Source organism: Lepidothrix coronata, unplaced genomic scaffold (assembly GCF_001604755.1).
Source record: "Lepidothrix coronata isolate B3197 unplaced genomic scaffold, Lepidothrix_coronata-1.0 Scaffold59, whole genome shotgun sequence".
In the NCBI taxonomy this organism is placed as follows: Eukaryota; Metazoa; Chordata; class Aves; order Passeriformes; family Pipridae; genus Lepidothrix; species Lepidothrix coronata.
Window position 1 is genome coordinate 4,090,094 of NW_016690239.1, and position 12,138 is coordinate 4,102,231.

Below are 12,138 nucleotides of genomic sequence, written 5' to 3' on the forward strand. Positions count from 1 at the left end.
TGCAACTTATGTATCAAGATGAAAATATTTAACCAACTGAATCTCTCTCACATGCTAAAATCCACGGTGTTGTCCCACAAACAAAAGTTTGAAGAGAAATGTACTTCATTCCAGCAGGAACTGCAGGGCTGGTGAGAGCATTTGCCGACTGCAACTTGTAAATGCGACATTCTAGAACAGCTCATCAGAAAGAATTTGAATCACACAAAGAGTCACCAAAACGATTTTATTTCCAGTGTTTAAGTGGGTATGCACACAGGCATGATACAGGTTTGGATTCATTAGGTCTTCATGCAGAATTATATTCTCAATAAAAGAAACCAGTTCCATCCAGTATCCACTATCTACACGCCTATGTTACAACATTTATATCAAATCTGGTATCTGAAGAAAAGATACACATGTAATATGTACATTTAAGTTACTTATTTTACAGAAAGATTAGAAATTCAAGTCACATAAAACTCAAAATCTGTATTAAAATTGGAAATATAAAACTCCAATATTTACTGGAATGCCTAAGGAATGGAAGCTCTGTAGCCACCTGTGTTAACATTTGTAAAATGTAATGAAACTCATTAACAGTAAAATGCATTCATTTGTTTGTAATAAGTTTCTCTAATTTAACAATATGGCACCCTAACAAACCAAATGAATTTATGATGAGGCACTTGTTAGTGACTAAACCAAAAGAACAATTTTCCTGCATACTAATGCCAGGCCAACTCTCAGTCAGAAAACCATGTATACACTACACAGCATGTTGCATCAGATGCTTTGTTCAACATTTGTATGCAGCCATCAAATATACTTTTTCTTAAAATATATATATATACTTTAACTTTAGTGTTCTTCTGGCTGTGGTAATGCACTGTGAAGACGTTCCACAGAGCATATTGATGAAACCAGCCCAAATGAAGGCTGCATAACAACAACAGTACAGGAAAATATATATATATATGTACACACACGCGCACACACACACACACACAGAGTTACTGGGAAGTGTAACAGTAAGTTAATGAATTGCTGCAGTGGACATACCTTCCTGTTTCAAAGATACTGGTAGAATCGAGATCGAACCACTTGGGTCCCAGACAGTTTATGAGGATGGGCATCAACTGCTGGGCTGAAGTTGTTTTTGTTCATATTCTGATAATTTTCACCATTTACCTGGTCTAGTGGCTGAAATGGTCCCGAAGGTGGTGTTCTATTAATTAAAGTCAAGCTGCTGGAAGAACTGCCTTCATCTGCCTGCATGTCTGCAGATGAGGGCAGATCTACCTTTGATACATCTGCTAAGCTAGTGTTCTCAAGTCTGGGCTTTCCAGTTTCACCCGTATTAAGGTCAGTTGTGCTAGTGCGTAAACGTTCTCGTGCAAGCCAGTCTGAGATTGAGAGGTCCTGTGCTGGACATTTTGGCTTCAACCGAGTCACAGCTGAAAGCTCAGATTCTCTCTCTCTACTTTGACTTGGCTCCTGAGCTTTCCAAGCATTCAGGACACTTATTTCAGCGAAATCCCTCTGTCCTCCAAGCGTGTGCCTTCGCCTGATATTTTTTCTCTTTGCAGTCTCTGCAGAATTAGCTTTTTGATTCCCAACTCCAAACATATCATCTGCAGATGACTTGAGTCGCAGCTTTAACCTGTCTGTAATTTTAAGTCTCCAGGTAGGTTCTTGTTTGTCAGCCTCACTTCTGGCTGATGTAGCTAAACTGCTTGTCGATCTTCCTTTTTTCATGATGTCAAACATTTTGGTCACAGTAGGCAAGTCCTTCTCACTCTTTGCATCCCCTGAACCCTCACTGTCCGTTTTGTGCCGTGCAGATTTTCTCCTGGAGAGCGTATCACATTCAATAAGTTTGTGTGAGCTAAAAAGTCTGCGACTCTCTAACTTTGGTGTGGAACTTCCCTCAGTACAACTTACTTCGCTTTCTTCTGAGTTCCTCCGACTGGTCTTCACCACTTCTGAAACTTTCCCTTTGGAAAGCCTTTCGGCAGCAGCGCTGGTGGCAAAGACAGGGAAGTCACTTTCACTGTCTGTCTCCATAGGACGCCCTTCGCTGATCAATTCACTTCTCTCATCATCAGCATCTTCTCCCTTGCTTTCTGTCACTGACTGCACCTCAGGGCTCAGCATACTGGCATCTAAACCAGTCAGATACATAGTAGATGAAGTAGTAGAATAATCTGAGGTGATGGAGCTGACATCAGCTGCTAAAAACTCATTGTGTTTAATTTCAGGGCTGGCTACTTTTTTGCATGAGTATCTGTGCTGGGAAGCCTGGGAGGAAGTGCTTAGCATAGTGCCGGAGTCAGACACTGTCTCCTCAACCTGGGAAGAAGACTGTGAAATAGGCATTTTTGGGTTATTCTTCTGCATGGTTTGCAGACAATTGAGATTTGATGATTTTGTACATTTTTCATGGTAAGGCAGTGAAGGTTCCTCTGACAGGATACTTTCTTTCTTTAATGACTTCTTTTCATCCTTTACAACATTCACATCTTTTTTACTGCTGTTCTCTTTTTCCTTCAGGACAAACATCCTCTGTTTTCTTCCTATCTCTCTCTCTCTTTCGTATTCCCCTTTAGCTGTGTCCTCTTTTGTTGTGTCACCACGAGATTGCTCTGCAAGCTCCTTCTTGAAAAACACATTATCCAACTCATCCTCTGAACTACTTGGTTGTGGTTTCTCTTTTGTTTTTTTCCGCTTGCGACTAGCTGCTGCAAAAATGGAGGACACAAGCAGTTCCTTGCTATACTGATCCTTTCCAGAACCCCAAGAACCCTGTTAAAAAAAGGGAGAGGGCATAATTAAAAATCACAAAGAAAAATCGTTAGCCTGACACTGTTTAAAAGCACATCCTGAGCTTCACAGTATATAGTCTGTCTTTATTCAGGAAACATTTCCATGCTCTTTCTGTAGTCTAAATGACGTTGCCCAAGAAGTCAATTTTCATCCTGAGAATTCCACTTTTTATCTGAGTCCCTTCAACTTAAAAAAGACTAGGTTTGTGTATACAGCTATTTAGTTTTTGATTGACTAATAAAGAAGGCCCTTATTGCAGTAAGAAACCTTTTCAAGACCAGTTTGACACAGAAACTGCTTCACATGTGAGGTCCCAAGAGTGTGGTTTCAAGCTCTTTTTTCAAGGTCTTACTTATACAAAAAGGCTAATTTCTCAAACTGTTTTTCAGTTCATCTTTCACCTTTCAGACTGAGTTTTTAAACTGTATCAATTCATTACTTCCAATAAAATGAATGCTATTCAAAACTCTAGTTTAGGCACAAATGTAGAAAATGAACAGAAATAAACTTCTTCCTGATTTTTGAGGAATCTATCTACCTTTAGAATTGCACAGAAGCAATAAAGGGACAAGCCAAATTATTCCATTTTATGAATTAAAAACTATTTTCACTACATGACAGCATTACCACCTGGCCACTTCAAAGCTATGTACCTTTCCTACTCACTGCCCCAGTGCCCCAGGCAGCGTGACGTGGTGTCCTGGCAATGGGGCTATTTTGAGGTAATGGTTGAGCCACCAAACACCCTCACAGAGCAGCTGTGCCGGCATCTCCACGATGAGCCAGAAGGAGGCACTGAGTCCTGTTCTCAGCCCAAAGGGGGGCACCAGTGACACACCGGAATGCACACCAGCATAAAGCTGTGCCATGGGCTCACAGCTGAGGTCAGCTGTGTGCTGCCCTGTCACCCTAAGCTACAGACATCCAGTGTCAGAATCACTGAACAGCCCCAGAGACAGAGACTTGCCCACATGTCAGATGAGAACTTTGTCATTGAAGTGAGGACTGAACAAATGCCCACTTTTGTGACGTCCCACCCTGAACCAGTATTACTCCCATCATCTACACGGCTCTCCTCCCAAGCACAGCAATACTTCCTAGGGAGATTTTGCAGAGCAACCTTTAACTACAACCTTTGCCTTCCTATAAAAGGGAGGAGCTATTTCCTTCTCAAGAAGACCAGGTTGAATTCTAAGTATTGCACTTTTCTCAGTGAAATAGCGAAGCATAAATACTGGCTGTGAGTGAGCAGTATGCCAACAACAGGGAACATATTATATACATTTACCTCTACTAAATGAGATGCAAAAAGAAGATAAGTGCTCACAATTGTGAGGGTTTGGAACAAAGGTGTCGATATGTGCAGCTGACTGCTTTGGTAGATGCAGCTGACTGCACACAAGTGATACTCTTCCAGTGTAATATTTCAAAACTATGTTATGAGAAAACAGTATTATCACTTGTTCAAGAAATTCTACATAAGCTCTACAGTACATCCACATATAAGTGATTTAATAAAGCAAGCAAATATCTAACAGAATTCAGAAGCTTGTAACTATATCATATCACAAAATGATTTACCTTAGATTTTGCTGAGTCACTAGTAGCTGAATCTGTGGAAAAATGAAAAAAAAACAACTCTGCTCAGTTGTGTGCAATTTTTTTTGTTACTACAGACAATGCTGGACTTATGAAAAAGACAAGCACAGAACAAGATGTGAAGCAAATAAAAACCAGAACAGAGTGAATAGTCAGAGCTCACAAAGATGCAAGCTGCACCACAGAAAGCCACCGCCATGAAAGGATGCTGTGAATTGTAGGCAGAACCAGCTCAATGATAGGAATGGCAAAGGAGCCCTGTTCTTCTAAATAAAAAACAGAAATACTAATGTTTATTTAATGCTTTAAGTATACAGCCCCTGCAAAACCGCAGCTGAGAGACCTTTTCAGGATGGCACTGTGTACTCTCCTGAGATTCAGGATACACAAAGCAATATTGGGTGTCTTAGTATAGCTGGCTTCCTAGGTACAAATCATGGTTCTTGTAGTCATATTCTTTTTGTGAGTTTTTAAAGGAATTAAGTCATATTTTGTGTGTAAAACCCCAATTATACAACTCCCTCCACCTCTTACTTAGGTAAAATTTTATTTTAAAATCTGCTAGATTTCAGCAGCTACCAGTTTTGTACTTTTCCATAACAAGCGCTTTTATGAAATGAAAAATGGACACCATAGTTTTACTGTCTCGCAAAACCCAAGATTATACAATTATAAAGGGGGTAGGAAGGGGCTAGCACAATGACTAAAAAATATGAACTTAGATGTGTTCCAGCTTTAGGGACTTTCTCCCTTGGAAGAAAGAGCTGAGCCCCCTGCCACACCCCTTTTTGACACATGGCTAATGCTTTATGACTAGAAAGACTGGTAGACCATACCATGCTATTTCTCCTCAGGGTCTGCTTCAGAGATAACAAGAAACAGCAGAAAAACTTTTAAAAAGTAGCATTGATCTGTTTAAAATACTCTTAAAAGAAAATTTACAGCACAGATCAACTCGGGTTTTTTTCCATTTACAAGAAACGGGGGTTTCTGCAGACAAGGCAGCTACAGTGTGGGCAACAGTCCTCCTTCTTCCTACAGTTCCAGCTGTCCATCAGTGACATCACAGAATCCACTAATGACATCACCGTGTGATAGACTCCTCCCACTTCGCCTGTTACAACATCAGTACAAAGTGACTGTTTCAGTAAGTGCTGAACAACCCTTTGAAAACTGAAACAAAAGCTAGAGACGGAGGGATAACATTTGTGGGATACAACATGCTGGGTTAGTGCAATAGCATAGTGAAGGGAGGAGGGAAAAAAGTCACCAAAAAAGAGCCTGTAATGCTTGTCCTTAGCCACAAAAGAGGATGGCATTTATAAACAGAAGGAAATCAGCTTTAGTATAGACATACTGCAACATACTTCAAGTGTCCATCACTTGACAAGAAAACATAACTCAGTTTTTTGCATTCCTAATGTTCGGAAGGAGCAACATTAGACCACCACCGAAGATCAGCCTTTCTGCCATCACAACAAACCACTTTACAGCAGCATATCTGCTTCACCTCACGATGATGATTGCATGGGTTACTGTGAATAAGTAAAGTAGTATGTGCAAACCTCATCTTTTAATGATTAAATTCCTGTTATACAAAAAAGTTTTCCAAATTATATCGTGCATGATTATCAACAATTCAAGTCTTTCGGAAGTGTTAATGGTCTTTCGGAAAAGAGGAAAACGTTTTATTAGTACAAGAAAATAGGAAGAGAGAGTTACAGTGAGTTAACAGAGTAGGTTACTGTAGCCTATGGATTAACACTGTCCAGGCAAGAGTTACCTGATACGTCTCCAGGAGATACTCCCGTTCTTCCAATGTTGGTGAGTAAATGATCTATGTTTGGCACTGGCTGAGATTCTACAGTGTTTTCTTCCTGAACTGCTGTCTACAGTTAATAAACAAAGATCTCTTCATCATCGTTTCACAAACAGTTCATTATGATTCAACAGCATTTAGAAAACTTCATTATTCACCTGAAGAACACGAGGAAAGCGTGTCCTATTTTCCTTTATGCTTTTAAAACAAATGCATGGCTTGCTTTTTAAAAAAAAAATAAAATTCATTACTGCAAGGACTGGAAAGCTACAAATGTGCTTCTGAAGAGCAAACCATACAGGCATGTAATAAGAAATATACAGACATTCTAGAGGCAGCAGAAGCAGATTCTAAACTAAGATAATTAGAACACAAGTATTTATGTCACAATACTTACAAGAGGTTCTTCAGCATCATCTTCTGTGAAAAACCAGTCATGCTACAATTTAAAATAAAAAAGGTGAAAACCCCACAGGAAATACAAACCCCAAAAGTGGCACAATCTAACACAGACATTACTAAAAATGGCACTTTGATGGATAAATACCAGACCCAAGCTGGCCCAATGAGAGAAAAGCCGGTTGATATGTGCACAATCTTATTTTTTAAATAATGAAATGCATCCACTTACTTTTTGGATGAGTGTTTCTACAATTTTATATTGGTCTGGCATGTGCGTAACCATGTGTGTCATGTTATCATCAGATGTCCTCACAAGTGTTGGACCAAATACTATTGCCAGGTTTCTTGGTTCCATCTAAGAAATGAAATATTTCCACATCATACATTAATAATGAGAAAATACAGTAATATGGGTTAAGTAAATTAATATAACTATTAATATACGAGAACCATTTAAAATAAAGACATAAAAAAGTTTTTTTAAAAACACCTTACTGACTCAGGTGGGATGTTACACTACACCAAAATAGGATGTTACACTACACCAAAACTCTCCTATGTGCAGCAGCAATAAATACTTCCAACATTTCTGCAATTCAAAATTCCAACCTTCCTTAACCCACTGCAAGCAAATGGCTCCACGAGCACAGAAAATATTCTTTACACTTTTGGGGGGAATTGTTTTTCTTCCCATGTAAAACCACCTCTGTTCAGAAACGTTGTTTTAAGAATTTTTTGTTTTATAAAAAGGCATTGGTAGTTCTCTGTGGTTTTTTCCTGAAAATGTTTACAAGAACCACAAAAAATTAGGCTGGTAATCAAATGCTGTTTTATGTCTACTGACAAAGACCTCATTCAATTTGCACCAACTTTGGAGGCAGTGGCAGCAACAAACATCATAGACCCAACACATCTATTCATGAGACAGACTATGAGTTATGTGACCATGTCACAACATTAAAAGTAAATTAAGTATATGACTAGTGTTACATCTCTGACAAATAATTTCAAGAAAGCAGCAGCAGAATACTTACCTTCTGTTTTTGCTTACTTCTCTGATTTATAGTTTACTGTTCTGGTATAGAAGAGACCAATAATATACAGGAGGCAAGGTCATTGTGCTTACCAGAAGTAGGCTGCAAACATGACACAGGCCCCTGATGCTCTCCTTGACTTGAATTGTGTCCTTTGGCAAGTCATACAATTATAACATCACCTCACTCCTCTAGCCTTATATATTCTACAATATTAACAGTATTTAACAACATTTATACAGCACACCAAGACTGTAAAATGATAAAAAAAGCTTCCTTTAGGCATTGCACTTAAAAATGACACTTACTATAATTTCATTATAATGTCAGCTGTAATTCCACCAAAGTTTATAATTTGTTGAATTGTTTTTTTATAAACACACACATTTTTCTTTCATATTTAACTGGAAGGTATTATTTGCAGAACTGATGTTGAAATCTACCATATATTCATTTCAACTGATCTTTTAAATTATTCTTATATTTTAAATGATTTAAGATTGGCCGTAGGTGCCTCTATAGAGCATCAATTACATATTTTTTTTTCCTGTACCCTGCACATTGGTAGCCAAGTAACAAGCCACCACACTACCTGCCCTGAGATAAGCATCCATCAGCACACCCATATTGTGGACAGCTTTGCACTCAGCTAAACAAAGGGGATACTGTTATTTGCATTTACGGTAGGATTGCAGCACACACGGGAGCATTTAACACAAACTACATCTTCCCCACCCCACAAAAATGACAAAAACTTACACTTAGTGGTGGAAAAAGACCCTGTAGTGGTAGAACATAGAATGTAGAACATTCAAGTAACTACAGCAAGTCCTAGTCTTAAAAATTTCTGAAGTGTCCAGAAGTGAGGCTTCACACAAAGCTGGTGTGTCAACAGGGTTGTTCACCTGTGCCCTGCCCAGGCACCCTCTTACAGGTGTCTAGATTGGACTAACTGAAGTTTACAGACTTGGGATAAAATTAGGATGTAAGTAGTTATTCCCACAAGAATGAATACCAGTTTGAAAAACCCTAATTCACATTAAGCAGGTGTGTATTTTTGTAGGAGCACTTAGCCTAATCCGAAAGTCTTAATTTCAGCCACAACAATAAATTATCCCCTCAATTAGAAATAATCCTGTACAAAAATAATACTTAATGAAACAAACAAAAATACATTAAATTTTTGTTTCTGATACCTTGTTCTTTTCTGAGTTCTCTGCTACTGTCTTCAGGTGTGCAGAAAGAAACTTGAGAGTCTCGTAATGATGTTCAGGTAAATCATGAATCTGCAACAAACAATCACTATTCAGAATATTAAACATTTAATGCAAATTTTGTGGTGCACCTACAACACAAATTATTTCAGTTTACCAGTCTCTTCAGTGTTTTCAGACGCTCAACAGGATCTTCTTTTCTATTGGCATCTATAAAATCTGCATATTTGTCTGTTAAAAAAGCAGAAATTAATCATATATATATATACACACACAAATATATATATATATATATATTAGCTTTTATATTTATATATGTATGCATTCACACCCCCACCTCCCAGCCCCACTGCCCCATGAACACAGGTAACATATGAAAAGAATGACCTCTGGAAGTCATAAATTAGCCCATTATATTATATATAATATAATAAAATGGCAGTAGGGGGAAAAACCTCCCAGGTTTCGTACAGTATTCCAACAGTAGAATTGAAAATTTTTCTCTTTTTTTTTAAAATTATTCATCATTACTTCACTATCAGAGAAATTCTATTTACATCTCATTCTTATGCTCTGAAAGAGAACATTCATTGGAGAGTGGGGATGATTCCACTGGATTTTCTCTCAAATCGTCCGAATGTTGTAAGACAACTATTCAACAGCAATTCCTAAAGACAAAACTGCAAGGAAAACAACTCACCATTGGTAAAAAGGGGTTCTGGGAGCTTTCTGAAGAAGGATTTCAGCAAACTGCTTATCACATTCAAGTCACGCCATTTCTACATATTTAAAAGAAAAAGTCAGACATGCTTTATATTTCTATAGTCACAACACAACCAGAAGTTTTTGGGATTTTAACATGAAAATAGTGTGATCGAAGACTTACATCATCATGAACATCAATGTCAGTCATTCCTTTGTTGAGCTCTTCTTGCATACTTGAGATGGCAGCATTATTTCCAGGAACTCTGTAAATACCTGTGTACTCAAGACCTCTTTCCTCAACTAGTTTGCAGCATATATCAACAATCAGTGGAATATACTGAAGAAAAAGAAAAGTTTTACATATATATATATATAAGTAATTAATCAAAACATTATTTTAAAATCACAATGAAAGAAAAATTGTACTTCCATACTTTGTTGGTATGAGCTGGGGGGCAGTCATCTAATCTAACACCAAATGTTCCTACAGCAGATGGCTTCTTTTCAAATGTCTTCCTCATAATGCTTGGAATGCCTTTTCTCCACGTCCCCTTGTCTTTTGGTGGGCTTGTCTCATCTTTTTTTTTTTTTGGTTAGGAGAGTGAAAAAAAAGAAATAAAGAAGAAAAATAAGAACATTTAAGTCACAAAATCGACTGTCAATACAGGTAACAGATTTGCAAAGAGCAAGTGACACCTGCTGCATTTTTACCTTTTACTGGCCTGGCTTTCCACACAACTTGATAAACATTAGTTTGTCTTAAATATACTTTCTGTTACTCTTCTGTGGTGTAAAAGATAAATGTGAACATACTCACACTCCAAACTTAGAAAAGCAAGTAGCTGTATGGTGCTGTGGAATTTCATCATTCTAAGACTAAAGGTGCATAAAGACTAAAGGTATATAAACTACATCTAAGAAAAATAAAATCTACGTTTAGTAGCACAACAATCTCTACTGAATTACAAATTTTGCTGCACAAAATACCCATCAAACTCTACAGCCACACCCACACTTGTGCAGACCTACTCACTCTTTCACAAATTACCAGATTTTAGTCACTACAAAATCATTCCAAACATGACTCATTTAAAAGCATTCTCTATCCAAAAATCAGATTAGAAGTTCAGCTGGTTTGTTTACCTCTCCTATACAATTCTTGCAGCAAATTGCAATTCCCAATTATTCTGCACTGCAAGTCATCTAATACAATACTACTTCCTTCTTTTTTCTGGAAATATTATTTCAGTAGATCTGACATTTACTCAACATGTGCAATTTAGTTAGATAATGTGTAGCATAGCAGGAGCAAAGGGACATTTGTTGGGAACAAAAACCAGAATTCACTCACAGCTTAAATTCAAGACTGAATAGCTCAAAAGTGGTTGATCAAAAGTGATTGCTAATCCAGTTGCCTGAATTTGCATACAACAGTCTTAAAATAAAAGTCTGGTATGAAACACCATATGTTTACAGACTATATGGGGGGGGAAAAAAGAAAGAAAGAAAGAAAGAAAGAAAGAAAAAAAAAAGAGTAACTTGTGACATTATTTGATGAAGTTCAGACACTGATTCAAGTTTGCAGTGCCAGCTCATTGGACATTTTTAGAACTCAGCAGGCAGTAATTTTGTTCTGGAAAAGAAAACATAGTTTCACTCCTGCATTTTAAAGATTAAGACAATGAAAAAATCTGTTCTCCTCTACTTTTAAAACACTTCAGTGAAAAACTTTGGTTTCTTAAGAGCATATTTGAAATACAAATTTACCTTATCACTTCCAAGTCAGCTGGAGACAAAAGTATGAATTACACACAAAATCATTTCCAAAGCTTGGCAAAAGTTTGCTCACAAGAAGCTTAACACATGTATTTTACTACTGTTAACACTACATGGAGCTGTAAGGGGAAAAAAAACCCCCAAACTCTCTTGAAAAGGGACTGAAATAAAAAGCTTCAGGGGTCTGAGAAGATCTGAAACGTATCTTAAGGTAATGTCTAAATGAAGTGGTTACAAGAAATGAGTGATTAGAGTTGCAGCTTTAAAAATCCTATCTAATACTTGGTTTGCATCTGTACATTCATGAATTCAAAAAAACTGAGAAGGACACCTCGATGGCCTTGCACTAGGGCAGTAAGGAACTAAAGAAATACATAAAACATACAGACCTTTAGTGAGAAGCTTCCTTTCAGACTCATCCTTAGGAGAATGTGGACTCTGAGTCCTCTGTTCTGCTTTAGTTCCAAGTAGAGTCTGTCTGATACTTAGACTCTGGCGAGGTGTTTTGGGAGATGGCTCTGTTTTGCTGCTTGAAGAACTAAACAAGATATATTACTTCAGTAAAAAGATCTAGAGAAGAACTCTACAAAAACTACTAGCAACAAAAAATTCACCTACCTCATCATTGTAGAGTATTCTTTAATCCTTCGACTAATTAGATCTCTACTAGTAACACCAGTATCCTATAAAATGAATTGAGAACTACTTTACAGTCTTATAAAACAGAAAAAAAAATTTTTTTTTCCTTTCAGAATATGAATAACTCTTCCAGTCACCAAAT

At 37.5% G+C, this 12,138-nt stretch overlaps 1 protein-coding gene across 4 annotated transcripts in view; it reads right to left on the minus strand.

Annotated features, from left to right (window-relative positions):
- Nucleotides 1–207: 207 nt before the first annotated feature.
- ARHGAP21 (Rho GTPase activating protein 21) overlaps nucleotides 208–12,138 on the minus strand; it is a 110,950-nt gene continuing 99,019 nt past the window's right edge. For all 4 annotated transcript variants that reach the window (XM_017817089.1, XM_017817085.1, XM_017817087.1 and 1 more), the window contains 12 exons: nucleotides 11,976–12,040; nucleotides 11,747–11,895; nucleotides 10,016–10,158; nucleotides 9,763–9,918; nucleotides 9,577–9,655; nucleotides 9,034–9,107; nucleotides 8,859–8,948; nucleotides 6,858–6,983; nucleotides 6,624–6,665; nucleotides 6,191–6,296; nucleotides 4,390–4,421; nucleotides 208–2,787 (listed from right to left, as the gene is read on the minus strand). In XM_017817089.1, the coding sequence (XP_017672578.1) occupies nucleotides 1,054–2,787; nucleotides 4,390–4,421; nucleotides 6,191–6,296; nucleotides 6,624–6,665; nucleotides 6,858–6,983; nucleotides 8,859–8,948; nucleotides 9,034–9,107; nucleotides 9,577–9,655; nucleotides 9,763–9,918; nucleotides 10,016–10,158; nucleotides 11,747–11,895; nucleotides 11,976–12,040 (2,796 nt within the window). In that variant the 3' untranslated portion in view covers nucleotides 208–1,053. The remainder of the gene's footprint in view (nucleotides 2,788–4,389; nucleotides 4,422–6,190; nucleotides 6,297–6,623; nucleotides 6,666–6,857; nucleotides 6,984–8,858; nucleotides 8,949–9,033; nucleotides 9,108–9,576; nucleotides 9,656–9,762; nucleotides 9,919–10,015; nucleotides 10,159–11,746; nucleotides 11,896–11,975; nucleotides 12,041–12,138) is intronic.